Source organism: Mustela nigripes, chromosome 12, assembly GCF_022355385.1.
Source record: "Mustela nigripes isolate SB6536 chromosome 12, MUSNIG.SB6536, whole genome shotgun sequence".
NCBI classification, from domain to species: Eukaryota; Metazoa; Chordata; class Mammalia; order Carnivora; family Mustelidae; genus Mustela; species Mustela nigripes.
This window is the reverse complement of record NC_081568.1, coordinates 72233505-72259831: the sequence shown is the minus strand read 5'-3', so window position 1 is coordinate 72259831 and position 26327 is coordinate 72233505. Positions and strand designations below refer to the sequence as shown.

At 41.4% G+C, this 26327-nt stretch overlaps 1 protein-coding gene across 1 annotated transcript in view; it reads right to left on the bottom strand.

Moving 5' to 3' along the window:
* SEC24A (SEC24 homolog A, COPII coat complex component) overlaps positions 1-25835 on the bottom strand; it is a 68954-nt gene extending 43119 nt beyond the window's left edge. The window contains exons 1-2 of the mRNA XM_059417598.1: positions 25253-25835; positions 5017-5508 (exon numbers count right to left, since the gene is read on the bottom strand). Of these exons, the coding sequence (XP_059273581.1) occupies positions 5017-5508; positions 25253-25349 (589 nt within the window). The 5' untranslated portion in view covers positions 25350-25835. The remainder of the gene's footprint in view (positions 1-5016; positions 5509-25252) is intronic.
* Between the last annotated feature and the right edge of the window lie 492 nt (positions 25836-26327).

The window sequence follows — 26327 nt, the reverse complement described above, 5'->3', positions numbered from 1 at the left end:
GACGGACTCTTGTTTTCAGCTTGGGTCATAATCTCAGGGTTTTGGAATCGAGCCCCATGTGGGGGTCTCTGCTGAGCTTTGGAGCCTGCTTAAGGTTCTCTTTCTCCCTCTTACTCTATTCCTCTCCCCTGCTCACAAGTTCTCTCTCAAAGAAAAAAAAGAAAGGAAGGAAGGGAGGGAGGGAGGGAGGGGAGGGGAAGAGAAGGAGAAAGGAAAGGAAGAAGGAAGGAAGAAAAGAAAACAAAGGAACACTTCCTAGGCTTAAAAAATCAGGAAATGATACAAAAGTTAAAGTATATACTTTATAAAACACTGATATCTGAGAAGTTTAACACTACTCACAAAACTAAACTAGGAATGATGTGGTATTTTTCATTATATCTACCAGTATCTTGCTGCCTTGATTTCACGAGTTTTCTTTTCTTTTTTTTTTTTTTAAGATTTTAAAAATTTATTTGACAGAGAGAAATCACAAGTAGGCAGAGAGGCAGGCAGAGAGAGGGGGAAGCAGGCTCCCTGCTAAGCAGAGAGCCTGATATGGTGCTTGATCCTAGGACCCTGAGATCATGACCTAAGCAGAAGGCAGAGGCTTAACCCACTGAGCCAACCACGTGTCCAAATTCCAGGACTTTTTAAATCCTCTGAATTTGTAAGTGAAATAGATAATAAATGAATTTTACTGATATTCTACCTGTATTTGTAAAACCTTGTGATTTTTTAAAGTAAAGGGATAAAGAGACCCAGATACGAAAATTTTCAATGTTTCTTCAATACTGTTCAATTCTCCAGGGTCAAAATGAAACGTGATTGTTATTACTGAACCTTATAGCTCCGAACAAGACAAATCAGTGCCCTGTTAACAACTGAAGATACAGATTACTGCCATATAACTCCCTTATCAAGGAAGCACTGATATATATCCATGGCAATACAGACAGGTCGAAAGAACAAAAGGACAAGGTACACTACCAACTCAACACGAGCAAAAATGTATGATACATCTGGCCACAAAGGTGTAACAACCTAATGTTTAACAAAATACAAGTGAGCTTATAGAGATTTTTCACAGGTTTAAGAAAAAAAATTGAAACCACAACATGCTACATTTCATAAAGTAGACTGTTTAAAAAAGACTTTATTTATTTATTTGACAGAGAAAGAGAGAGATTGCAAGTAAGTAGAGAGGCAGGCAGAGAGAGAAGGGGAAGCAGGCTTCTACTGAGCAGAGAGCTCGATGTAGGGCCTGATCCCAGGACCCTGAGATCATGACCTGAGTCAAAGGCAGAGGCTTACACTGAGCCACCAGGAGCCCCTAAAGTAGACATTTTTTCAAGCTGAATAATTTTTTCTTTTTTAAGTAGTCACAAGCCCTGTGTGAAGTCTAACAGACTTTGAACTCATGACTGCGAGATCAAAACCTGAGCTGAGACCAAGAGTCAGGCAGGCACTTAACCAACTGAGCCACCCAGGTGCCCCTCAAGTTGAATAATTCTTTTTTTTTTTTTTAAGATTTTATTTATTCATTTGACAGACAGAGATCACAAGTAGGCAGACAGGCAGGCAGAGAGATGGAGAAGCAGGGTCCCCACTGAGCAGAGAGCCCGATGTGGGACTCTATCCCAAGACCCTGGGATCATGACCTGAGCCAAAGGCAGAGGCTTTAACCCACTGAGCCACCCAGGCGCCCCTCAAGTTGAATAAATCTTATATATAACATTAGTAGCTAGAGTTTTAGAACCTGCCCTCTTGAGACCCCTAAAGCCAATGTAAGGATGTTAAAAGATGGCTTATGAGGTAAAAGCAAAGTCAGATTGGGTGCCTGGGTGGCTCAGTCGGTTAAGTGTCTGCCTTCAGCTCAGGTCAAGATACCAGTGTCTGGGATCAAGTCCCACATTGGGCTCCTTGCTCAGCGGGGAGCCTGCTTCTCTCCCTGCCTGCTGCTTGTGCTCTCTCTCTCCTCTGACAAAATAGACAAACAAACAAACAAATAAATAAATAAATAGAAATCTTAAAAGAAAAAAAAAAAAGAGTCTGCCTTCAGCTCAGGTCCTGATCTCAGGATCCTGGGATTGAGCCCCAGCAACCGCTCTCTGATCAGTGGAGAGTCTCCTCCTCCCTTAGACGCCCTCTCCCATTGTTCATATTTCCATGCTCTTTCTCTGAAATAAATAAATAAAATCTTAAAAAAAAAAAAGGAAAAAAGAGAAATTTAATGATGTGGACTCGAAACTTAGCATAACCTAGATACAGTTTTGAGATCAGATAATCAGGCACCTACTACCAATTAAGTGTTAAAAAAATGAGGAATTTTTTTAGAAGTATCTAAGAAAAAAGAAGGATAATCATATATTTATTTAAGGTTCATTTTCTTAGTAAATGTATCTTTCTTCCCCTTCTTTTATATAAGAAGCTTCCTAAGTTTTGTCATTCGCTTTTGTCTTTCACCGTATCTGTGGTGTAGCTCTCTACCTGAGGGCTTGTAATAACTGAAAAAATTTCAGATTATTAATGATGTGCTTTTTAATAAGAAGCTACATCTACTCATAAATAGTTTTTTTTTTTAAGATTTTATTTATTTATTTTACAGACAGAGATCACAAGTAGGTAGAGAGGCAGACAGAGAGAGAGGAGGAGGAAGCAGGCCCCCCACTGAGCAGAGAGCCCGATGTGGGGCTCGATCCCAGGACCCCGGGATCATGACCTGAGCCAAAGGCAGAGGCTTTAACCCACTGAGCCACCCTCAGTGGCTCCTTCAGGAGCCCCTAAATAGTTTTTTTTTTTTTTTAAGATTTTGTTTATTTATTTATTTGACAGACAGAGATCACAAGTAGGCAGAGAGGCAGGCAGAGTGAGAGGAGGAAGTAGGCTCCCTGCTGAGCAGAGAGCCCGATGTGGGGCTCCATCCCAGGACTCTGGGATCATGACCTGAGCCGAAGGCAGAGGCTTTAACCCACTGAGCCACCCAGGCGCCCCTAAATAGTTTTTTAATAGTAGCTTTTTCCAAACTATTCTCTTGTGGCTTTGGGCCAAGTATTCAAACCTCATTTCTTATCTGTAAAAGAAGATACTGTCATGAAGATTAATTAAGATACCACATACAGAAGTTTGGCAAAGTGCTGGAAAATAAAAACATTCAATAAATGTTACTTATAATTATCAATAATGACATGAAAATTCATTAATTTCAAATGACTGATGCTCACTCATGGTGCCAAATGAATAAGAATAAAAGTAACCAGACGATTTCAGTTTGAACAACTGCAGATCAGAAGATTTCTACACAGAAACCAATTTTCAGTTTCAATTGGTTAAGTGTCTGCCTTCAGTGCAGGTCATGATCCCAGGGTACTGGAATCAAGTCCTTCATTGGGCTCCCTGCTCAGCGGGGAGCCTGCTTGTCCTCTCCCTTTGCCTGCCACTCCCCCTGCCTGTCCTTGCTCACTCTCTCACTCTGTCTCTGACAAGTAAATAAATAAAATATTAAAAAAAAAAAAAAAAGAAAGAAACCAATTTTCTAGAAGCAACTTTAGCCTTTATAGACCAAAATGCAAAATGTATTCACCAGAGCCAATGACTGATCAGAGGCCAAGAAAAACAGTTTCAGCAGTTCAAGTATATGTAGTATACAGGAATACATACACTAGGTAACTATTGATATTACTATTTCATTTGAAGTTTTTACTAGTTCATTTCTTTGAGGATGTCGGCTCAACAGAATCAACCTGCAGATCTCAATACAGAATTTTAAAAGCTTTTTAAAGTAACACTATTAATTTTGTTAAGTGTACAAGACACTAATTTTAAGAGCTAAGTAGGAACAGCGAAATGGTTAAATGTAATTGTGAACCAGATACGACCAAATTTTGATATACAAACTGATGTACACACAATCCCAACCAAAACTGCAAATTGACAAACTAATCCTAAAATTCTTATGAAAATGCCAAGGAAGGCAGAATAGTCACAACAAACTTGAAAAAGAAAAACAAAGTTGGAGGGGTGCTTGAGTGGCTCAGTCTGTTAAGCATCTGACTTCAGCTCGAGTCATGATCTCAGGGTCCTAGGATGAGCCCTGCGTGGGGCTCCCTGCTCAGTGGGGAGTCTGCTTCTCCCTCTGCCCCTCCTCCTGCTCGTGCTCTCTCTTTCTCAAATAAATAAATAAAATCTTTTAAAAAAAGAAAAGAGAAGAAAGAGAAAAGAAAAAAGTTGGAGGAGTCATACTTCCCAAATTCAAGACTTACTACAAACCTATAGTAATCAAGTTGTTTGGTACTGGTATAAAGACAGTTATAGATCAGAGTCCCTTACATTTATGATCAATTGATTTTCAATAAGGGTGCCAACACCATTCAATGAAACAAAGAACAGTCTTACCATCCAATAGTCCTGGGACAAATGTATACTCACACACACAAGAATGAAGCTGAACCCCTACCTCACACTATTCACAAAAATTAACTCCAGATTGATCAAAGACCGAAATATGAGAGCTAAAACTATAAAATCCTTACAAGAAAAAATAAATATAAATCTCTGCCCACTGCTTTCTGGCTGCAATTCTGGTAATTAACACTCTTCACTACAAAGTTATTGTCAGGATCCTACACTTTCTGGGGACCAAAACTGTCTAAGCCATAACAAAAAGATAACCCAAGCCTCAGATCAAGACAACAAAAAAGAGACCGAGCTTCTTAATATGGAACTGAGCTTCTTAATATGGAACCCAGTTAAAAAACAGTAATGGCAAGCCCATAAGGAAGTAGATCTACATGCATACCTGATTCCCTGAAGTATCATGGGTGACTCAAAGAAACACAGAGGATACCATCAAAGGTAAAAAGCAAACCCATGATTCTAAGCTAACTCAAGGTTAGAGAAGTAACTTATTTAAAGATTAACAATGAGAAAACTAAGAGTTCTCCATTTGGTTTTAAGTCTTGAAATATAAATTATAACATCTCAACTCCCAAAATTTTCTCATTTCTACAGAGGAAGTACTCCTAATAAGAACTCTACCTGATTTTATGAAGTTGTTTTGAAATGAAGGATCTCCAGAAGAGACATACTGATGACTTGTCAAATTTGTATTCCCAGATATAGTTGGTTGGGATGATGCAGGAGGACAATGGTTTGTCTGTGATCCTGTGGATGAATAGTTATACTGCCAATTCAAAGGTGGATGTACGTTGGCTCCAGGAAGAAAGCTACCAGAAGGCATTGGTGTAGCAGCTGGGTTATGAGAAGTAGGTAGTGGCATTCGGGGAACAGGAGCACTGTGAAGTGAAGGTGTCGCTGGATTAGAAGCCACAGGTGGTCTGTGAAGAGTCTGCCCAGGTCCCTGATAATTACTTAACGGAGAAACAGTCTGAGAACCACCATAGTTAGACTGTCCAGAGACTGGATTCAATGTCTTTGCTGGTATTAGATGAGGATAGGATCCTGGAAGCTGAGAATTATATCCTTGGTTCACTGATATTTGTGAAGACACCAGTGCATTTTGGACAGGACCTTCCAATAAGAGGAGGAAAAATTAGTATTGCAAACAAAGCAATAAAAATACTTTAAGAAATACAGTAATGCATATGGTACTCTTATAATTAAATAATAAAAAGACAACCCAATTTAAAAATGAACAAAAGATTCAGGCATTCAAATATATTTCCAAAGAGATATGCAAACAGTCAATACGCACATGCAAAAACACTCAACATTATTAGTCATTAGAGAAATACAAATCAAAACCACAGTGAGATGGCACTCACACCAATCTGGATGACTGAAATGAAAAAGTCGGTAAACATTTTAGTGTTAACAAGAACCTGGAGAAAATACTGAGCCCTGCATCAGGCTCCCGTTTCTCCCCCTCTCACTCCCCCTGCTTGTGTTCCCTCTCTCACCGTGTCTCTCTCTGTCAAATAAATAAATGAAATCTTTACAGGACACCTGGGTGGCTCAGTTGGTTAAGCGTCTACCTTTGGCTCAAGTCATGATCCCAGGGTTATTGGATCCAGTCCTGCATTGGGATCCTTGCTCAGTGGGCAGCGTGTTTTTCCTTCTGCCCCTGCCTGCCATTACCCCTGCTTGCGCACTCTCTCTCTTGGTCTCCGACAAACAAACAAACAAACAAATAAATAAATAAATCTATCTTTAAAAAAAATGTGGAGAAACTGAAAACCTCACACAATGCTAAAAGAAGTGTAAAATGGTGCAACTACAGTAGAAAACAATTTGGCAGTTCCTCAAAGTATTAAACCTAGTTATCATATAATCCAGCAATTCCACTCTTACCTTGCATAAAAACTCATGCACAAATGTTCATAACATCATTATTCATAATTGCAAAAAAGTACAAACAACCCAAATGTCCATCAACCAATGAACAGATAAACAAAGGGTACATCTATACAACGCAATATCATAAAAAGGAATGCAATATTGACTACATTTTACAACATAGATAAACCTTGACAACATTATGCTGAGTGAAAGATGCTGGCCATCAAGAGCATACGTTGTATGATTCATTTATATGAAATGTGCTGAACAGCAAAATCCAGTTGTATTTGCTGGACTGCAGGCGCTGGGAGATTGTAGGGGCTGGGAGGAGGAGGGAATGGGGAGTAACTGCCAGTAAGAATAGGGTTTCTTTTGGGTATTATAAAAATATTATAAAACTGATAGTAGTGATGGTTGCAGGAAGCCTGCTGCTCCCCCTCCTTGTGCTCTTTCTGTCTCTCTCACAAATGAATAAATTTTTTAAAAATCTTTAAAAAATTATAAAATTGATAGTAGTGATGGTTGCAAAACTCTGTGAATACAAGAAAAATCAATAAATTGTACATTTTAAAGCTGTTATGGGGCGCCTGGGTGTCTCAGTGGGTTAAAGCCTCTGCCTTCAGCTCAGATCATGATCTCAGGGTCCTGGGATGGAGCCCCGCGTTGGGCTCTCTGCTCAGCGGGGAGCCTGCTCCCCGCCCCCCGCCTACTTGTGATCTCTATCAAACAAATAAAAATATTTTAAAAATTAAAAAGATTAAAACTAATTACAAAATAAAGCTGCTATAAAGAAAAATCCCTAGAACTACTACTTCTACTCAGGAATATACTGTTATTTCTGTTGCTTAAATTAGACAATAAAAGGAAATAGATAAACACTTTTTAAAAAGATTTTATTTGAGAGCAAGCGAGTATGAGCACAAGCGGGGCAGGAGGAGTAGAGGGTAGAGAAGCAGACTCCCCACTTAGCAGGGATCCCCAATGTGGGGCTCAAGCCCAGGACCCTGAGATTAAAGGCAAATGCTTAAAAGACTGTACCAGTCAAAATACTTTTTAAAAAGATAGCACTCAGAGTGCACCTGGGTGGCTCAGTCAGTAGAGTGTGCAACTTTTTTTTTTTTAAAGATTTTATTCATTTATTTATCTGAAAGAGAGAGAGAGAGAGAACAAGGAGGACCAGAGGGAGAAGGATGAATACACTCCGTGTTGAGCTTGGAGTTGTACTTGGGCCAGACAGAACTCATGACCCTGAGATAATGACCTGAGCAAAAATCAAAACGTGGATGCTTAACTGATTAAGCCACCTAGATGCCCCAGCTCCTCTTTAAATATTTATGTATAATGAAGACCCTCATCTTTGAGTTTAATATATGCATATGGTAAAGTCACTGTCAACTGACATGTTACTTCATTTAATGGCGAAAGACCTTCATAAACAAGCTATTCAATTTCCTACTCCTTTTCCTCTGTTCAGCTCCAGTCCCACCCACCTGAATGTTCCTACAACAAGCTTAAATATGCTCCTACCATAGGGTTCCTTCACTTTTTAACTCTGCCAAGAATGCTCTTCCCCAAGATAATCTCATTCAGTGTCTTTACTCGGGTCTCTTTTCGAACAATCTCCTCAAAGAAGCACCACGTGAACACCATAATTCAAATAGCACCTCTTTTCATTCTCTTCACCTCTGACCCTGCTTTATTTTTCCTTCTAGTGTTAAAATGACACATGTTATTTATTTATAGTCTCTCCACCTCACTATAACATACGATCCATGAAGATAGGGACTTTATTTGGAGAAATGTGAGAATCAACTGTAATAAAAGCTAGTTTCAAATGCTACAGTATTCACCTGATGGGATCTCTCTTTTTTTTTTTTTCCTAAAGATTTTATTTATTTATTTGGCAGGCTGAGAGAGAGAGGAGGAAGCAGGCTCCCCGCTGAGCAGAGAGCCTGATGCGGGGCTCGATCCCAGGACCCTGAGATCATGACCTAAGCCAAAGGCAGAGGCTTTAACCCACTGAGCCACACAGGCGCCCCGCTGATGGGATCTCTTAAAGGTAAAAAAAAAATTATTCCATTCCTGGGGATAAAAATATATTATATGTTTATAAAAAAATTATTCCATGATATGGCACCATGCTGGATATTCTTATAAGCATGACTTTTAAATAAATTAAGGATGCCTGGGTAGCTCAGTCAATTAAGCAGTCCGCTTTTGATTTTGGCTCAGGTCATGACCTCAGGGTCATCAGAACGAGTCCCACAAGAGGATCCACAATGACCATAGAGCCTGCTTAAGATTTTCTCTCCTTCTGCCCCTCCTTTCACTCACACTCTAAATAAATAAATAATAAAATCTAAATAAATAAGCTAAAAAGCAAAATAGTTCCTTTCTTGAAAAATTCGGTGCTAAAGACATGGGGTTGGGGAAAAGGTATAAGCATCCACACCGGAGGGAAGGTAGAATAGAATGACAGAGCAGCACCAGCAATGGGAGAATGGTTACACACAGGAGAACTAACCAATTAAATCCATACAGGATAATGGAAGCAAGGTCTCTCACTCTCTGAGAAGGGAGTCACAAATATGGAAAGGGGCAAACTAGAATGAATGAACCTAATGATGGTGGGTGGGTCTGCACTGGAAGTTACAACTGAAACTCATGGATTTCAATACATATATAGATAGGTAGTTTCCTTAATTCTGTCTGCTGAGACTGGTAGCAGAGACATTCTAATTCTCTGATTACATCTAGTACAAGATCTTGGTTTCTAAGTATTTTTCTCTCCACTAAAAGGAATCATGGCTAGCAAAATATAAAAGAAAAAACAAAAACAAAAAACAAAACAAAACAAAAACCAATAAACAAAAAAGGAATCTTAGGGGCGCCTGGGTGGCTCAGTGGGTTAAAGCCTCTGCCTTCGGCTCGGGTCATGATCTCAGGGTTCTGGGATCGAGCCCTGTGTCAGGCTCTCTGCTCAGCGGGGAGCCTGCTTCCCCCACTCTCTCTCTGCCTGCCTCTCTGCCTACTTGTGATCACTGTCTGTCAAATAAATAAATAAAATCTTTAAAAAAAAAAAAAAAAGGAATCTTAGAAAGTACAAGAGCCTATAGTATCTTACTGTGCCAGAAGTTAAAGTGCCCAGGAATGATATAATACAAGAAACAGAGTGGACAGCTTGAAGGGCACCCAAAAGCCATCTGAGATAATATAAAGTCAAAATAAGTAATAATAATATCAGTGGATTATAATCCACTGAATAAACAGTCTAAACCAATAAATAAATAAATAAATTCATAGTCTAACAAGGAATGAAATATTTATATAATCTCTATCAGTGACTTTTTTTTTTTAAAGATTTTATTTATTTATTTGTCAGAGAGAGAGCGAGCGAGAGCGAGCACAGGCAGACAGAGTGGAAGGCAGAGTCAGAGGGAGAAGCAGGCTCCCTGCGGAGCAAGGAGCCCGATGTGGGACTCGATCCCAGGACGCTGGGATCATGACCTGAGCCGAAGGCAGCTGCTTAACCAACTGAGCCACCCAGGCGTCCCTATCAGTGACTTTTTAAAAAAGATATTATTTATTTATTTGACAGAGATCACAGGTAGGCAGAGAGGCAAGCAGAGAGAGAGAGGAGGAAGCAGGCTCCTTGCTGAGCAGAGAGCCCAACTCGGGGCTCCATCCCAGGACCCTGGGATCATGACCTGAGCCAAAGGCAAAGGCTTTAACCCATTGAGCCACCCAGGTGCCCCTCTATCAGTGATTATTTTAAGTAGGTTCCATGCTCAGTGAGGAGACCAACATAGTGCTCAAACCCACAACCCTGAGATTAAGACCTGAGATCAAGAGTAGGATGCCTGGGGCGCCTGAGTGGCTTAGTTGGTTAAATTTCTGTCTTCAACTCAAGTCATGATTCCAATGCTCTGCAATCAAGCCCCATATTGGACTCCTTGGTCAGCAGGGGGTCTGCTTATCCCTCTTCCTACCCAACCTGTGCTCTCTCTCACAAATAAATAAATAAAATCTTTTTTTTTTTTTAAGATTTTATTTATTTGACAGAGAGAGAAAGAGAGAGATACATCGAGAGAGGGAATACAAGCAGGCAAAGTGAGAGGGAGAAGCAGGCTTCCCGGCAAGCAGGGAGCCCCGTGTGGGGCTCAATCCCAGGACCCCAGGATCATGACCTGAGCTGAAGGCAGATGCTCAATGACTGAGCTACCCTGGTGACCCTAAATAAATAAAATCTTACGGAAAAAAAGGGGGGGGGCACCAGGGTGGCTCTGTGGGTTAAAGCCTCTGCCTTCTGCTCAGGTCATGATCCCTGAGTCCTGGGATCAAGCCCCGCATGGGCTCTCCGCTCAGCAAGGACCCTGCTTCCTCCTCTCTCTCTCTGCCTGCCTCTCTGTCTACTTGTGATCTCATCTGTCAAATAAATAAATAAAATCTTAAAAAAATATTATTCCTTGCTAATTGAAGCTTTCTTTTTTTTTTTTTTTTTTAAGATTTTATTTATTTACTTGAGAGAGAGACAGTGAGAGAGAGCATGAACGAGGAGAAGGTCAGAGAGAGAAGCATACTCCCCATGGATCTGGGAGCCCGATGCGGGATTCGATCCCGGGACTCCAGAATCATGACCTGAGCCGAAGGCAGTCGTCCACCAACTGAGCCACCCAGGCGTCCCGCTAATTGAAGCTTTCAAAGTTAAGTTCTGTCCTGTCAATTTCTCACAGATTCACTGCCTGTCTAAAAAGTATAAAAGTACCTGCCTTGGTCATTTCTTTAGGTCTCAATTTCATTATTGGGTCTCTCTGCACATGTAATATTAATCTGTCTCATGTATTTAATTCTTAGTCCATCTAGAAAACCTCAGATAGAGGAAAACTTCTACCCCCCACCCCGGGGACAAATGGAGAGTGACCTAATGGATTTAAGGTTGGGGAGGGAGGTGATGAAAATCGATTGTGGGGGCGCTTGGGTAGCTCAGCTGGTTAGGTGTCCAACTGTTTTGTAGGTTTCTTTTTTTTTAAGATTTTATTTATTTATTTGACACACACAGAGACAACAAGCTGGGGAGTGATAAGCAGAGGGAGAGGGAGAAACAGGCTCCTGCTGAGCAAGGAGCCTGATGCTGGGCTTGATTCTAGGACCCTGAGATTATGACCCGAGTTGAAGGCAGAGAAGCTTAACCCACTGAACCACCCAGGTGCCCATAGGCATCCAACTCTTGATCTCAGCTCAGGTCTTGATCTGAAGGTTGTGAGTTCAAACCCTCCCATAGCACTCCAGAGTTGGCACGGAGCTCACTTAAAAATAAATCAAATCAAATCAAAGCAAAGCAGGTGTGATGATGAATATACTGAAAACTACTTACTTGTATACTTTAAATAGGTGAATAGTATAGTATGTGAATTATTATATCTCAATAAATCTGTTTTTAAAAGTGGTTTTGTGGTACCTGGGAGGCTCAGATGATTAAGCATCTGCCTTCAGCTCAGGTCATAATCCCAGGGTCCTCAAATCGAGCCCCACATTGGGCTCCCTGCTTAGCAGAAAGCCTGCTTCTCCTTCTCCCACTCCCCCTCTGCTGTGTTCCCTCTCTTGCTGTCAAATAAGTAAGTAAAATCTTTTTTTATAAAATGAGATTTATATGAAACACTTACAGTGGTATTTCTCATAGTACTCAATAAATGTTTGCTGTCTTCATCTAAGAAACATGTATTTGTGCCCTTAAGAATGTAGCACTCCCCTAAGGCTGTTTATCAGTAAATCAAATAATTTCATCTGAACTAATCTTTTTTCCTAGTGTTTCTTTTAGTTAAGACTAATCCTGTATTTAACCTAATTATTCATTTTATTCCAAATGGTTAAGAACATTCTATTCATTCCTTCCTTAAAACACACATTTACCAAATATCATTGGAGTAAACAAAGGTGAATAAGATCCACTTCAACACTGCCCTCAAGTAGCTCACAGTCCAGATTGGAAGGCAAAGAACCAGGCAAGGACAATTGAGAGTGATGTGACAGTGGCAACCCAGGGCACTATGAGAGCACGGAGGAAGTAACACCTGGTCTAAAGAGAAGGCAAAAAGGTAGCAAAGATGGTTTCCTGAGAAAGGGAAGCTTCAACTAAGATCTTAAGAGATAATCAGAGTTAGTTCCAGGAAAATGAGTATCAAGACTGTTTCCAGAAAGGGGAGCAACATGCACAACAGCCTGTGGTCATACAAAGGCACTGTGAAAGAAGTTCAGTATAACAGAACAAAAGACAAGTGACTGAGCAAATCTCTGCAGTGCAACACAAGTTCAGAATTTTTCCCTTAATGAGTCTGGATTTCAAGGGCGCCTGGGTGGCTCAGTCACTTAAGCATCCCACTCTTGATTCTGGCTTGGGTTGTGATCTCAAGGTCATAGGATGGTGCCCTGAGTCCAACTACACATTCAGAACAGTCTCCTTATTCCTCAACCTCTGCTCCGCCCCCAGGTGTGTGCTCTCACTCTCTCTCTCTCTTTCTCTAGCTCTTAAATAAATAAAGTCTTTTTTTTTTTTTTAAAGATTTTATTTATTTATTTGAGAGAGAATGAGTGAGAGAGAACATGAGAGAGGAGAAGGTCAGAGGGAGAAGCAGACTCCCCATGGAGCTGGGAGCCCGATGCGGGACTCGATCCCGGGACTCCGGGATCATGACCCGAGCTGAAGGCAGTCGTCCAACCAACTGAGCCACCCAGGCGCCCCTTTTTTTTTTTTTTTTTTTTTTAAAGATTTCATTTATTTATTTGAAGGAGAGAGATCACATGTAGGCAGACAGGCAGGCAGAGAGAGAGAGAGGAGGAAGCAGGCTCCCTGCTGCTTGAGCAGGGAGCCCGATGCGGGACTCGATCCCAGGACCCCGAGATCATGACCTGAGCTGAAGGCAGCGGCTCAACCCACTGAGCCACCCAGGTGCCCCTTAAATAAATAAAGTCTTAAAAAAAAAAAAAAAAAAAGTCTGGATTTCATCCTAAGAGCAATGGGAGGCTTGGAAAGGCTACCTGTGAGACATTTTAAATTTGCATGTAAGAGAACCTCTTAGGGATTAGAGAAGAGATCAGAGACTGAAAGGAGTCTACAGCTGTAGTCCAGACAAGAAACCACTGACTAAATAAAAAGCAGCCATGGGAATATAGAGATGTTTGAATCAGTAAGAACATTTGTCAAAGATAAATAAATATGGGCACCTGGATGGCTCAGGGGGTTAAGCTGCTGCCTTCGGCTCAGGTCATGATCTCAAGGTCCTGGGATCGAGTCCCGCATGGGGCTCTCCGCTCAGCAGGGAGCCTGCTTCCCTCTCTCACTCTCTCTCTGCCTAATTGTGATCTCTCTTGTCAAATAAATAAATAAAATCTTTTAAAAATAAATAAATAAATATAAAGAAGTAAAAACATTTGTCAAAAGTTAATTCATAAGCATATTGTGGGTCTTATGGGTAAAAACAGATATTTCACAGCCTAATCTTATCACAAGATTTCATGGTTCATTTTGTATTTTTATTTACTGTTTTATCATAGGCTAAATGCAAAAAAAGGCCTTCAATCCAGGTCCAGCCACATGAAAGCCAAGCATCATCAAAATGCACAAATGGTGGGGCGCCTGGGTGGCTCAGTGGGTTAAGACCCTGCCTTCGGCTCAGGTCATGATCTCAGGGTCCTGGGATCGAGTCCCACATCGGGCTTTCTGCTCGGCAGGGAGCCTGCTTCCCTCTCTCTCTCTCTCTCTCTGCCTGCCTATCCATCTACTTGTGATTTCTCTCTGTCAAATAAATAAATAAAATCTTTTAAAAAAATATGCACAAATGGGTGATGCAGTAGGTTGAGAGTTGAGAGTCCAACTCTCAGTTTCTGCTCAGGTCATGATCTCAGGGTCCTGGGACTGAGCCCTACATGGGGCTCCATGCTCCACACAAAGTCTGCTTAAGATTCTCTCTCTCCCCCTCTCTCCCCCTTTCCAACACACGCTCTGTCAAATAAATAAAATCCTTTTTAAAAATGCACAAAATAAGGCAGCACCTGGCTGGCTGCCAGTAGAGTGTATGACTTTAAGATAAAAAATTATTTATTTATTTATTTATTTGAGAGAGAAAGAGAGCCAGTGTGTGCACAAGGGGGGGAGGGCAGCGGAAGAGGGAGAGACTCCCTGATGAGTGGGGAGCCCAACATGGGGCTCAATCCCAGGACCCTGAGATCATGACCTGAGCTGAAGTCTGACACTTAACCAACTGAGTATGTGACTCTTGATTTCAGGATCATGAGTTCAAGCCCCATGCTGGGCTTAGAGCTTACTTAAAATGATTTTAATTTTTTTTTTATTCTGAAGTCATTAATAAAGTAAGTAGTCCATCAAAATTAGAGATCAGAGATTATGAATGGGTCGAGAACACAGCACTGTGATATACAAGTTATTCTGAGCACAGGGCATAAGTTCCTTAAATCTCTTAGTCAACCAAAAGCAGAGCCTCCCAAAAGAATGCCAAAAAACTCAATTATCATAAATCTCCAGCCCAGGAACAACCAGAGATAACTGACTCCTATCACCTGAAATGAGAAGTCTCCACACCACACTTAAACATATTGTCACAGAACTATCAAATCTCCCATCAATTCTATTAAGGGCCCCATTTTTCCTAAAAATCATTTTGTTTTACCGTAAGTGCCATTCTCTCTCTCCCCTTCTGCTATTAAGATGGCACCTAAGGGGTGGTTGGCAGCTCAGTCAGTTAAATGTCTGCCTTTGGTTCAGGTCATGATCCCAGGGTCCTGGAATTGAGCCCTACATCAGCTTCCTGCTCAGTGGGGACCTGCTTCTCCCTCTCCCCATTTGTGCTCTCCTTCTCTGTCAAATAAATAAATAAAATCCAGGAAAAAAAAAAGAAAGGATAGTACCTAAATTCCAAATTCTATCTGTCTCCTTGAGTCACATCTTTGTAAACTCTCATACTATATAAAAAAATGGTATCTTCTCTCTTACTGATCTCTGTCTCTTGCCAGTTTAATTCACAGGCCCCCAAACACCAAATCTAACAGTGTAGGAAAAGTTCTTCCCCCACAACTGAAAACAAGTTTCATCTTTATTTTTTCAATTTCTGAAGATTATATTTATTTATTTGAGAGAGATAGAGAGAGAGAAAGAAAAATGAATGGAAATGGGGCAGAGGAAGAGGGAGAAGCTGACTCCCACTGAGTGTGGAGCCCAATGGAGGGCTCCATCCCAGGATCCCGAGATCACAACTTGAGCCAAAGTCAAACACTGAGCCACCCAGGTGCCCCGCATTTTTTTAAGTAGATCCATGAGCAGCATGGAGCCCAAGGTGGGCCTCATACTGAGATCAAGACCTGAACTGAGATCAAGTTGGATGCTCAACCCCCTCAGCCACCCAGGCAACACTTGACTTTAAAAAGAAAAGAAGACTGACCATGATAACCCCCAAATGATGTTCCAACACGTACAAAATTAAAACAATCCAATCAGTTTTGGCTTCAACCCGACATAATCCATCACATTATTTAATATGTTAACTTTGAACTGTACTGCTTTTACAGATGTTTTTATTTTAACTTTTACTTTTACATTGTACAGAACCTATAAACATATGAAGTTTAAGCCTAGCTTTGTGTTTGCATACCTTTTTTTTAAAAAAAATTTAACATTAGAGTTGCAAACAAATATTTAACACCCATACGTAAGTTTTAAAAACTGACTGAAGAAATACAACTAATGGGACTTGATGTGGAACTGAATATCTGAGTTCATGTGAAGAAAGTGAATAGAGGAAGCAATCAGGGATAACTCCCCAGATTCCAAACTGAACAACTCAGTGGACAGCAGTGCCATTCACTGGAGAGAAGGAGAAGAAAAGAATTGGGAAAGATAGAGAACAGCAAAAGGAGGAGGGAATAAAGAATTATTTTAAATAGGGGCGCCTGGGTGGCTCAGTGGGTTAAGCCGCTGCCTTCGGCTCAGGTCATGATCTCGGAGTCCTGGGATCGAGTCCCACATCGGGCTCTCTGCTCAGCAGGGAGCCTGCTTCCTCCTCTCTGCCTGCCTCTCTGCCTACTTGTGATCTCTCTCTGTCAAATAAATAAATAAAATCTTTAAAAAAAAAAAAAAAAAAAGAATTATTTTAAATATACTTTCAGGTGTCACCAAGAAATCCAAGTACAGATGTACAACAGAAAGACATCTATCTGCAGCCAAAGAGACGGATTTCAGCTTATGATAACTTTGGCAATCACTGGCACATACACAACATTTAATACCATGGGGATTAATGACATCCGGAAGTATACATAGAGTAAGAAAAGAAGAAACCTAGCTACAGAAATGATGTGAAAAAACATTTTGGGGGTTTTCTTTTTAAATTTTTAAGTTTTTTTGCTTCTTCTTCTTCTTTTTTTTTTTTTTTTTTTTTTTTGTATAATCTCTATAGCCAACTTGAGGCTCAAACTCACAAGAGCCCATACTCTACTTAACTGTGCCAGCCAGGAAAGATTTTATTTTTAAGTAATCTCTACACCCAACATGGAGCTCAAACTCACAACCTGTAGACCAAGAGTCACATGCTATACTGACTGAACCAGCTAGGCATCCCTATTGTTATTATTATTAAGAACAAAAGAAAAAGAAGAGAACCAAATCAGAACCTGAGAAACACCAATATTTAAGAAAGAGAGAAAAGAAGGGACATCTGGGTGGCTCAGTCAGTTAAGTATCTGCCTTCAGGATCCCAGGGTGCTGGGACTGAGTCCCACATCAGGCTCCCTGCTCAGTGGGGAGCCTGCTTCTCCCTCTCCCTCTGCCACTTCTCCCTGATCATGCCCTCTCTCTGGCAAATAAATTTTAAAGAAGAGAGAGGAGAAAAAAGGCAATCAAAAAAAGAAGAAAATTAAGAATACTGCTGTTGAGGGGCGCCTGGGTGGCTCAGTGGGTTAAGCCGCTGCCTTCGGCTCAGGTCATGATCTCAGGGTCCTGGGATCCAGCCTCATATCAGGCTCTCTGCTCTGCAGGGAGCCTGCTTCCCTCTCTCTCTCTGCCTGCCTCTCCATCTACTTGTGATTTCTCTCTGTCAAATAAATAAATAAAATCTTTAAAAAAAAAAAAAAAAGAATACTGCTGTTGAGGAAAAAAAGACAAATCAGAAGGGTCTTAAATGGAAACAAGTAGTGATGAAGAACATCAGATGCTGCTTGAAAAATATGAGAAATGATGGGGCACCTGGGTGGCTCAGTGGGTTAAGCCGTTCGGCTCAGGTCATGATCTCAGGGTCCTGGGATCCAGTCCCGCATCGGGCTCCCTGCTCAGAGGGGAGCCTGCTTCCTCCTCTCTCTCTCTCTCTCTCTCTGCCTGCCTCTCCGTCTACTTGTGATCTCTCTCTGTCAAATAAATAAATCAAATCTTTAAAAAAAAAAAAGAAAAATATGAGAAATGAAAATATTTTTTGTATTTAATAACTAAAAAGTCATCTGTAGCCTTATTTAAAGCTGTTTTGGGGGATATGTGGAAATAGAAGCCAAATTTAGAGAAGGTAAAGAGGCAAAGATGCAAACAAGAGATTAAAATAAAAGCAGATGGCAGCACTTGGGTGGTTCAGTAGGTTGAGGGTCTGACCTGATTTCGACTCAGGTCTGTCTTGGGGTTATAAGATCAAGCCCTGTGGAGGGCTCTGCACTCTGCTTCTTCCTCTCCCTCTGCTCCTCCCCCTACTCTTTCTCAAAGTAAATAAATAAATAAATAAATCTTTAAAAGTAAATGATTGCTATTCAATTACCCAAACAGCAGCTTCAGAATCAAAGAGATACAAGTTCCAACTTTGTAAATTCCATTTCTTTTTTTTTCCCCCCAAAGATTTTACTCATTTACTTGACACACAGAGAGAGATCACAAACAGGCAGAGAGGCAGGCAGAGGGGTGTGGGGGAGCAGGCTCCCGGCCGAGCCGAGAGCCCAATGTGGGGCTCAATCCCAGGACCCTGAGACCATGATCCAAGCAGAAGGCAGAGGCCTTAACCCACTGAACCACCCAGTTGCCCCTGTAAATTCCATTTCTGTTGCACTCAATGGGATCCCAGAACCCCCATTAGTAAAAATGTCATGTCCTAGGGGTTCTCATGTACATCAGAAGAAACTTTATGAAGAAACCACTGATGTGCCAAAATGCCTTGATATATGATTACTAATGAAATCTAAAATGCAAAAATTTTCAAAAAACTTCAGTATACTATTCCAATGAATAAAAAATAAATTTTATTTTTTAAAAATATTTTATTTATTTATTTGAGAGAGGAAGAAACAGAGAGAGCACAGGCAAGGGGAGAGGCAGAGGGATAGGGAGAAGCTCTGCTGAGCTGGGACCCTGCCAGGCTTGATCCCAGGACCTGGAGATCATGACCTGAGCTCAAGGCAGACACTTAATCATCTAAGCCACCCAAGTGCCCCCAAAATAAATTTTAATTTTACAAGTTTCTTCAAGAAAGCCTACTGGACAGTCAAAAAAGCACAATCCATAAACTATCCCTTTCATGCAAATTTAATACTAAAGGGAAAAGATGGCGCCAAGAATGGTTTTCCCTAAAATTTCAAGCAAAAAGGCGAGCACTCTTTGTATTCTTAAGCAATTCATTCATTAATCCATTCAGTAAATACATACTATTTGCCAGGGACAGTTTACATTTTCCATCAATCATACATGAATTCAACTGAATGACCAATTTAAATTAATTCAAGGCTCTCCAGAGTATGGTTCTATTAATTATGGTGTCATACACAGAAGTATAAGTAAAAGTCAGAGAAAAATGACCAAGTATTCAAAAATATCCCATTTGAGAGAGCAATATGTTCCTTAAACCTTGACAAGTTCCTTCTTTTTGTGTAGGTTTTTTGTTTTTGTTTTTGTTTTGACAGGCAGAGAGAGGAAGGAAAGCAGGCTCCCTGCTGAGCAGAGAGTCCGATGTGGGGCTTGATCCCAGAATCCTGGGATCATGACCTGAGCGAAAGGCAGAGGCTTTAACCCACTGAGCCACCCAGGCGCCCCTTTGAGTAGGTATTTTTAAATACAACAGGTTTGAATGATAAATTAAATATTGGGAAAGAATCTCATTCAGCACCTCACCCCACACATTAAATATATTCTGATCACTAAGAGAGCTCACCAAATGAAACTTAAAGTGCGACAAATGGATGCCACTGTGTGAGTACAACTTGTGGGTCAGTCACTAAAAAATAATAGCACTCGGAAAGCAATGGAAAGAGAAAAGCAAATGCAAGGAATCTAAGTGGGGTAGGAGCAATTACAAAATCTGGAAAACATTTATGAAATGTGATGTTGAAATAGCAAAGAAACTGACTATATACTAAAAAAAGTGAGGGTCAGGTTATATAATAATTATAATCCAAGGGAGAATAAGCTACGTGGCAATTTTGAAAAATATAAGCTTACTATAATCATATGCATCCACCTACACAAAGAAACTAAAGAGAAGGTTCTGATCCTTGATTCAGGCTCTAATTCCAGGTGCTAGGTCCTGAGATTCAGATATAACAACCAGATAAACTGAGTAAGAGTGGTTAACTAAGACTGCCTACGCTTGAAATCTAGTTTCCACAATTTATTAGCTGTGTGACCTTAAACTAGTTCCTTGTCCACCCATCACAGTTTCCTTTTTTTTTTTTAAAGATTTTATTGATTTATTCGAGATAGAGAGCACGCAAGTGAGAGAGAGAGAGAGAGAGAGAGAATGCGCATGTGCATGAGCACAGGGGAGGGGCAGAGGGAGAAACAGATGGGGGACTCTGTCCCAGAACCCCTGGACCACAACCGGAGCCTAAGGCAGACGCACATCCCACTGAGCCACCCAGGCATCCCGCATCATAGTTTCCTTGTCAGTACTTAACAGTTCTTACCCCACAGTGCAGTTGTGAGTATTAGATGAGATAATGGATATAATGTAACCTAGCACTGGGTTTGGAATATGTAAACAATAAATGTTAGTTCTTATGGTTACTATATCTGTCTTTCAGGAACTTCCAGTCTATCAGCAGAGACAAACATGAAGCTCAACACCAAAAGTTCTCACAGAGATACACAAAAAGTTTTGGAAGTCCAAAGTTATTGCCCCTACTGAAAATATGAAAAGGCCACAACAATCACAGACCACATGCCAATTTTATTTGTAGCATGCTTTGTTCATAACTAGAGATTTTCTATATCAAATACACAATCATAAACATGGTTTACATCATAATGAAACTAAAAAAGACCTACATTCTGTCATGCCTACAGCAGATGGCACAAGTCTAACATTTAAATTGATGACCAAATAACAACCCCCAACATACTCTATTTTCTTAGTTAATATTGTAAAAAAAAAAAAAAAAACCCACTAAAAATACATCAGAAAAAAAGGAGTTTGGAAATGAGCTCTAATCTTGTATTACGTGAATACATATTTAGTGACTTAAATTCCAAAACACCTAATTCTAAAACTTCCATTCAATGAAACTGGTAATTCCTCAAATGTGCTAGATACCATGTGGAAAGTTGGAGAGAGGATGATGTGCAAAAGCAGATAGCCTTGCTTGTATAGCTTTTATAGTCCAGAGGGCAGAAAGGTATTATTTTACAAAATTACATATGTTAGGGGCACTTCAGTGGCTCAGCTGGTTAAGTGCCTGCCTTCAGTTCAGGTTACGATCCCAAAGTCCTGGGATCAAGCTCCACATCGGTCTCCCTGCTCAGCGAGGAGTCCACTTCTCCTCTCTCTGCCTCTCCACCTGCTTGTGTGCTTGCTTGCTCTCTCTCTCAAACAAACTCTTCAAAAAATTAAAAAATTACATACATTAAACCAGGGGTATCTGGGTGGTACAAATGATGACAAATATCCTTTGAGACCTCTACTATATTTGGGAGAAAGTGAACATTACGTAAATATTACCAAAAAATAAAATTAGTAAAACTACAGTTAGAAACTGCCTTGGCAAATTGATCCAAGTAGTCAAAAAATCCAACTAATTAAAAGTGGGAGTCATGGGATACCTGGGTGGCTCATCTGATTAAACAGCCAACTTGATTCTGGCTCAGATCATGATCTCAGGTTTGTGAAATGGAGTCCCATGTTGGGCTCTGCACTCAGTGTGTAGGCTGCTTGTCCCTCTCCCTCTCTGCCCCGCTCCCACAGAGTATGTATGCACTCTCTCTCTCTTCCTCTGTCTCAAATTAAAAAAAAAAAAAAAGGAAAAAAAAGTGGGAGTCATGAAGAGCACCTGGCTATCTCAGTCAGTAAAGCATGGGATTCATACTTGGGGTTGTGAGTTTGAGCCACACAGGTACAGAGATCACTTAAAAAAAAATTTTTTTTAAATCTTTAACAAAAAAGAGTGGGAGTTATTATTTGCCTTTAGCCTTATTACATATTAATGAGATGAAGATATGCCAGTTTATATAGCCTTACAGTTTCATTGTCAATTTTTGCAAAAAAACTATGTGTACACAAATCTATACAGACTTAGAAAAACTTGTCTAGACAACCTTTAGATTGCAATGTAACAATCTACCACAGAAAAAAAATGTCCTGGTGTGTCAGGAATTACATATAATGACACTATAAAATACCACAATAAGTTACAGAAAAATGGAAAAGGTAACTATTCAGTCTTTTGATTTTCTAAAAAGTATCTGAATATTCAACTGAACTGTAATATGCAATTTATTTTTTTTATTTTTTTTAAGTTTTTTTTTTAAGATTTTATTTATTTATTTGACAGAGAGAGATCACAGTAGACAGAGAGGGAAGCAAGCTCCCTGCCGAGCAGAGAGCCCGATGCAGGACTCGATCCCAGGACCCCGAGATCATGACCCGAGCTAAAGGCAGCGGCTTAACCCACTGAGCCACCCAGGCGCCCCTGTAATATGCAATTTAAAAAAGCTACATTGGGAGGTACAAACTTCCAGCTATGCAATGAGTAAGTCATGGGGATGAGAGATACAGCCTAGGAAATATAGTCAATTGTATTTGTAATAGGATTGTATGGTGACAGATGGTAGCTACACTTGTAGTAAAAATAAGCACAGCACATAGAAAAGTCCAATCAGTAATGCTACATAACCAAAATTAATTTAACATTATGTATCAACTGTAATTTTTAAAAAGCTACATTAACAGGTGCCTGGGTGTCTCAGTCAGTTAGGCATCTGACTCTTGATTTCAGCTCTGATCATGATCTCAGGGTCGTGAGATGGAGCCCCTCCTGGTAGTCTGTGCTCACCAGAGAGTCTGCTGAAGATTCTACCCCTCTTCCTCTGCCCTTCCCCTGGCTCGCCCTCAGGTGCACTCAGGCTTGCACACCCTCTCTCTCTCTCTTCCTCCCTAAAAACAAACAAAAAAATCTTTTTTTTTAAAGATTTTATTTATTTATTTGACAGAGAGAGAGATCACAAGTAGGAAGAGAGGCAGGCAGTGGAAATAGGCTCACTGCTGAGCAGAGAGCCCGATGCAGGGCTCGATCCCAGGACCCCGAGATCATGACCATTGAGGCTTAACCCACTGAGGCTTAACCCACTGAGCCACCCAGGTGCCCCAATAAATAAATCTTTTAAAAAAATAAAAAGCGGGCGCCTGGGTGGCTCAGTGGGTTAAGCCGCTGCCTTCGGCTCAGGTCATGATCTCAGGGTCCTGGGATCGAGTCCCGCATCGGGTTCTCTGCTCAGCAGGGAGCCTGCTTCCTCCTCTCTCTCTGCCTGCCTCTCTGCCTACTTGTGATCTCTGTCTGTCAAATAAATAAATAAAATCTTTAAAAAAAAAAAAAAATAAAAATAAAAAAATAAAAAGCTACATTAAATCTACAGTATGAGTATTCAGGGGAGCCTAGGTGGCCCAGTCATTAAGTGCCTGCCTTCAGCTCAGGTCATGATCCCAGGTCCTGAGATACAGCCCCTGTGTCAGGCTCCTTGCTTGGCAGGGTGCTTGCTTCTCCCTCTCCAACTCCCCCTGCTTGTGTTCCCTCTCTCTCTGTCAAACAAATAAATAAAATATATATTTTTTTAAATCTACAGTACGAGTATTCAAAAGATACTTTAGGACCAATAACTGCCCTAAAAGAGTTAACCAATAAAATCAGATTTCAACACTGAACTCTTTCTTCCACCTTCTAGAGAAATACCCTCTCCAATTGTTCACTGCATCCCTACTGTCTTTATTATTAGCAGGATGAACAACAAAGAAACCCAGCACACACCATTAGCCATTTTACTGAAAATAATTCTACAAAAACTTTAGAAATGGGGATAATAAAGACTTTCAAAATTATGCCTTCAAAATGCTATTTGTAGTCTAAGGATTTCCTTTTCTAAGTGAATTCTCAATTGGCCCTGGGCAATGTGTGCACAGGGACTGTTTTCTTGTTTTCTTTTACATTCCCAAGGACAGAACTTAGAAAGTGTGCAACAAATGTCTGTTGGACAGAGTTAAGCCAACAGAGGTGACAAAATCTTTTATACTACATGTTGCAGTGGCTAACTTCCTTCAGTATAACACCAAAATTATCACAATGCACTTAAATATAAACTGACAAGCGTATTTGCAGGACTTGCTCATGTAAAACTGCACTTTATAGATTATAAGAAAAAGCCGTAGCCATATGACTTTTTTTTTTTTTTAAGGATATAGAAGTTTATTGAATACACTGCAAGAAAGCAGCAGGAAGGACAGGAAGAGAGGTTGTCTGCAATCATATGACATATTCAGTTTTTCTGCCTCAAAGTGAAAGTCTTAAAATGATTTCATCCTCAGTGTAAATGTTACTAAATAGCCTAGAATCAAACGCAGTTTACTTAATCTGTTACCACAAGTATGAGAAGGAACAATTCATTCAACTTAATACCATTACAGTGCTTACACTTATTCTTGCTTCTGCCTACATACCTGCCTACTCAAGACATTTTTAAAAGTCTTTTAGAGCCTTCTTTGTAAAGAAACACTAGTCTTCTCTAAACACAATGTAAATTGGGTATTTTAGTCACTGGCTATTTTCCTGAACTTCTCAAAAATCTTAGATTACAATGGGCATTTTAAGTATATTAGTTTTATTCTACTAGTTTTGTTATGATGAGCCAAAGATTTATTCGTAAATCAGTAACTTGGAAAGATTTTGGCAAAAAATCTTTCTTTCTCTAATATAACAATTATAGTAAGTTTACCCAATCACCATGTAAGACAATTTAAAGAGTCCTAGAAGAGGCATAAAACTAACTCTAACACCAACTAAGAAAGTGCAGTGCCACATGTACACTCTCGAGAGAGGTTCAGAGGTGTTTCCGACCACTTTTCCAAGTGAGTAAAGACCTCTGGAAATCAAACAGGAGATCATCCCCTATTATTTGGTTCTTCCAAAGCTGAAAAACTTAACAAGTGGCCTAAGTACATTCGCCTATGGTTCTGGAAGACACGAGCAGGCCTTAAAGGGGCCTGCCAAAAGCACATTCATTTACCTCCATAAATTCAGAAGCCCCCCCACCCCCACCCCACCGCAGGCCCTGTGGAACTGAAATAAATGAATCAGTCCCGGAGCTGTGCTGTCTTGGAAGACAGGGTGAAGTGGCAAGGAAGGGGAAAGCACATGAACAGGCACTATGAGTCTTGCATGCGAGTACTGAGGTATGCACCGAATCTGTATCTTTCACCCACGTATTCCCAGCGTGTAGTATTCAGCAAGCACTCATTAATTGTTCACTGAACGCATGAATAAATAAATATGAAACAACTTAAGACGAGTCTGGGATTGCGGCTGGATATTCACGGCGGTCTCCTTCGCCCAGGCGCCCACCACCACCCGCTCATTTGCCTGGCCGGGAGGTCACCCTCTTCTGTCGCCATAGGCAGCGGCAGTAACCAAAGGTCAGCTAGAGCCCAGGCCGCGCCAGCCGCCCGCCCCCCGGGGCAGTACTTACCGTTGCTGTAGAGAGACCCCGACGCCGAGGCGGCCCCGTTCTGGGCCTGGAGGCCGGTTGGGGCGCCGCCGGAGGCCGGTATCCCCGGCTGGGACATGACGACAGTGCGCGTCGGGGTTGGCAGGGGATGGTCGGGGTCTGCGACAGCGCCAAACTAAGAGCTGAAAGACGACTGCTGGAAGCGGAGGGAAGGAGCCACCAACTCAGGACTGAGGCGAGGAGAGAGGGTGGCGCATCATGCCCTAGGCATGGCGCTGCATTCTTCCCAGCCCGCGAGCGGCCACGGGTTGGCCTGGGAGCTGACGCCAGGGAGTCGGACAGGTGGGGCCGAGAACGCCGGGCTGGAAGGCGGCAGCCTACCGAAAGAGGAGAGAGGCCCCAGCCGGAAGTGCCTGTCAGCCGCTGACCGCGCAGGCGCAATCGAGACACGTGGCACTTCCGGCTCCGGGCTCGGTCGAAGTCGCTGCTGCGGTCGGTGCGCTCTTTTTTCCTCTCAGGGCTTCCCAGACCGCCCGATAGCTCCGGGTGTCCCTGCCCGAAGGACCGTGCTCGACCTCGCCTGCCACGTCACTGAGTCGCACCGCCGGCCGGAAGTGGCGTGTGTCACTGCTACGGAAATCCCCGCCGTAGTGAACGTCATCTCGCGGGCAGGGCTAGAATCTGAGGGCAGGCCGGGCTTCGGGAGCCACTTTCGAGGGGTGGGACTGACAGTTCCTCTCTCGGCGTTTGTGAAGATAACCTGAGACGACAGACGTCATCGTCCTCTCTTAAAACTATGCCTCTGGTAGCTGAACTGATGAATATTCGTCGCAGTATTTCATTTCACATTTCATTATATTCCAAGTGTAAATTATAAGGGTTTTTTTGGGGGGGTTGTTTGCTTGTTTTAAGGGGGGGTAATTATGTACGTGTGTTAAAAGTAATCAAATCGAGGGCGCCTGGGTGGCTCAGTGGGTTAAGCCGCTGCCTTCAGCTCAGGTCATGATCTCAGGGTCCTGGGATCGAGTCCCGCATCGGGCTCTCTGCTCAGCAGGGAGCCTGCTTTCTCCCCTCTCTCTCTCTCTGCCTGCCTCTC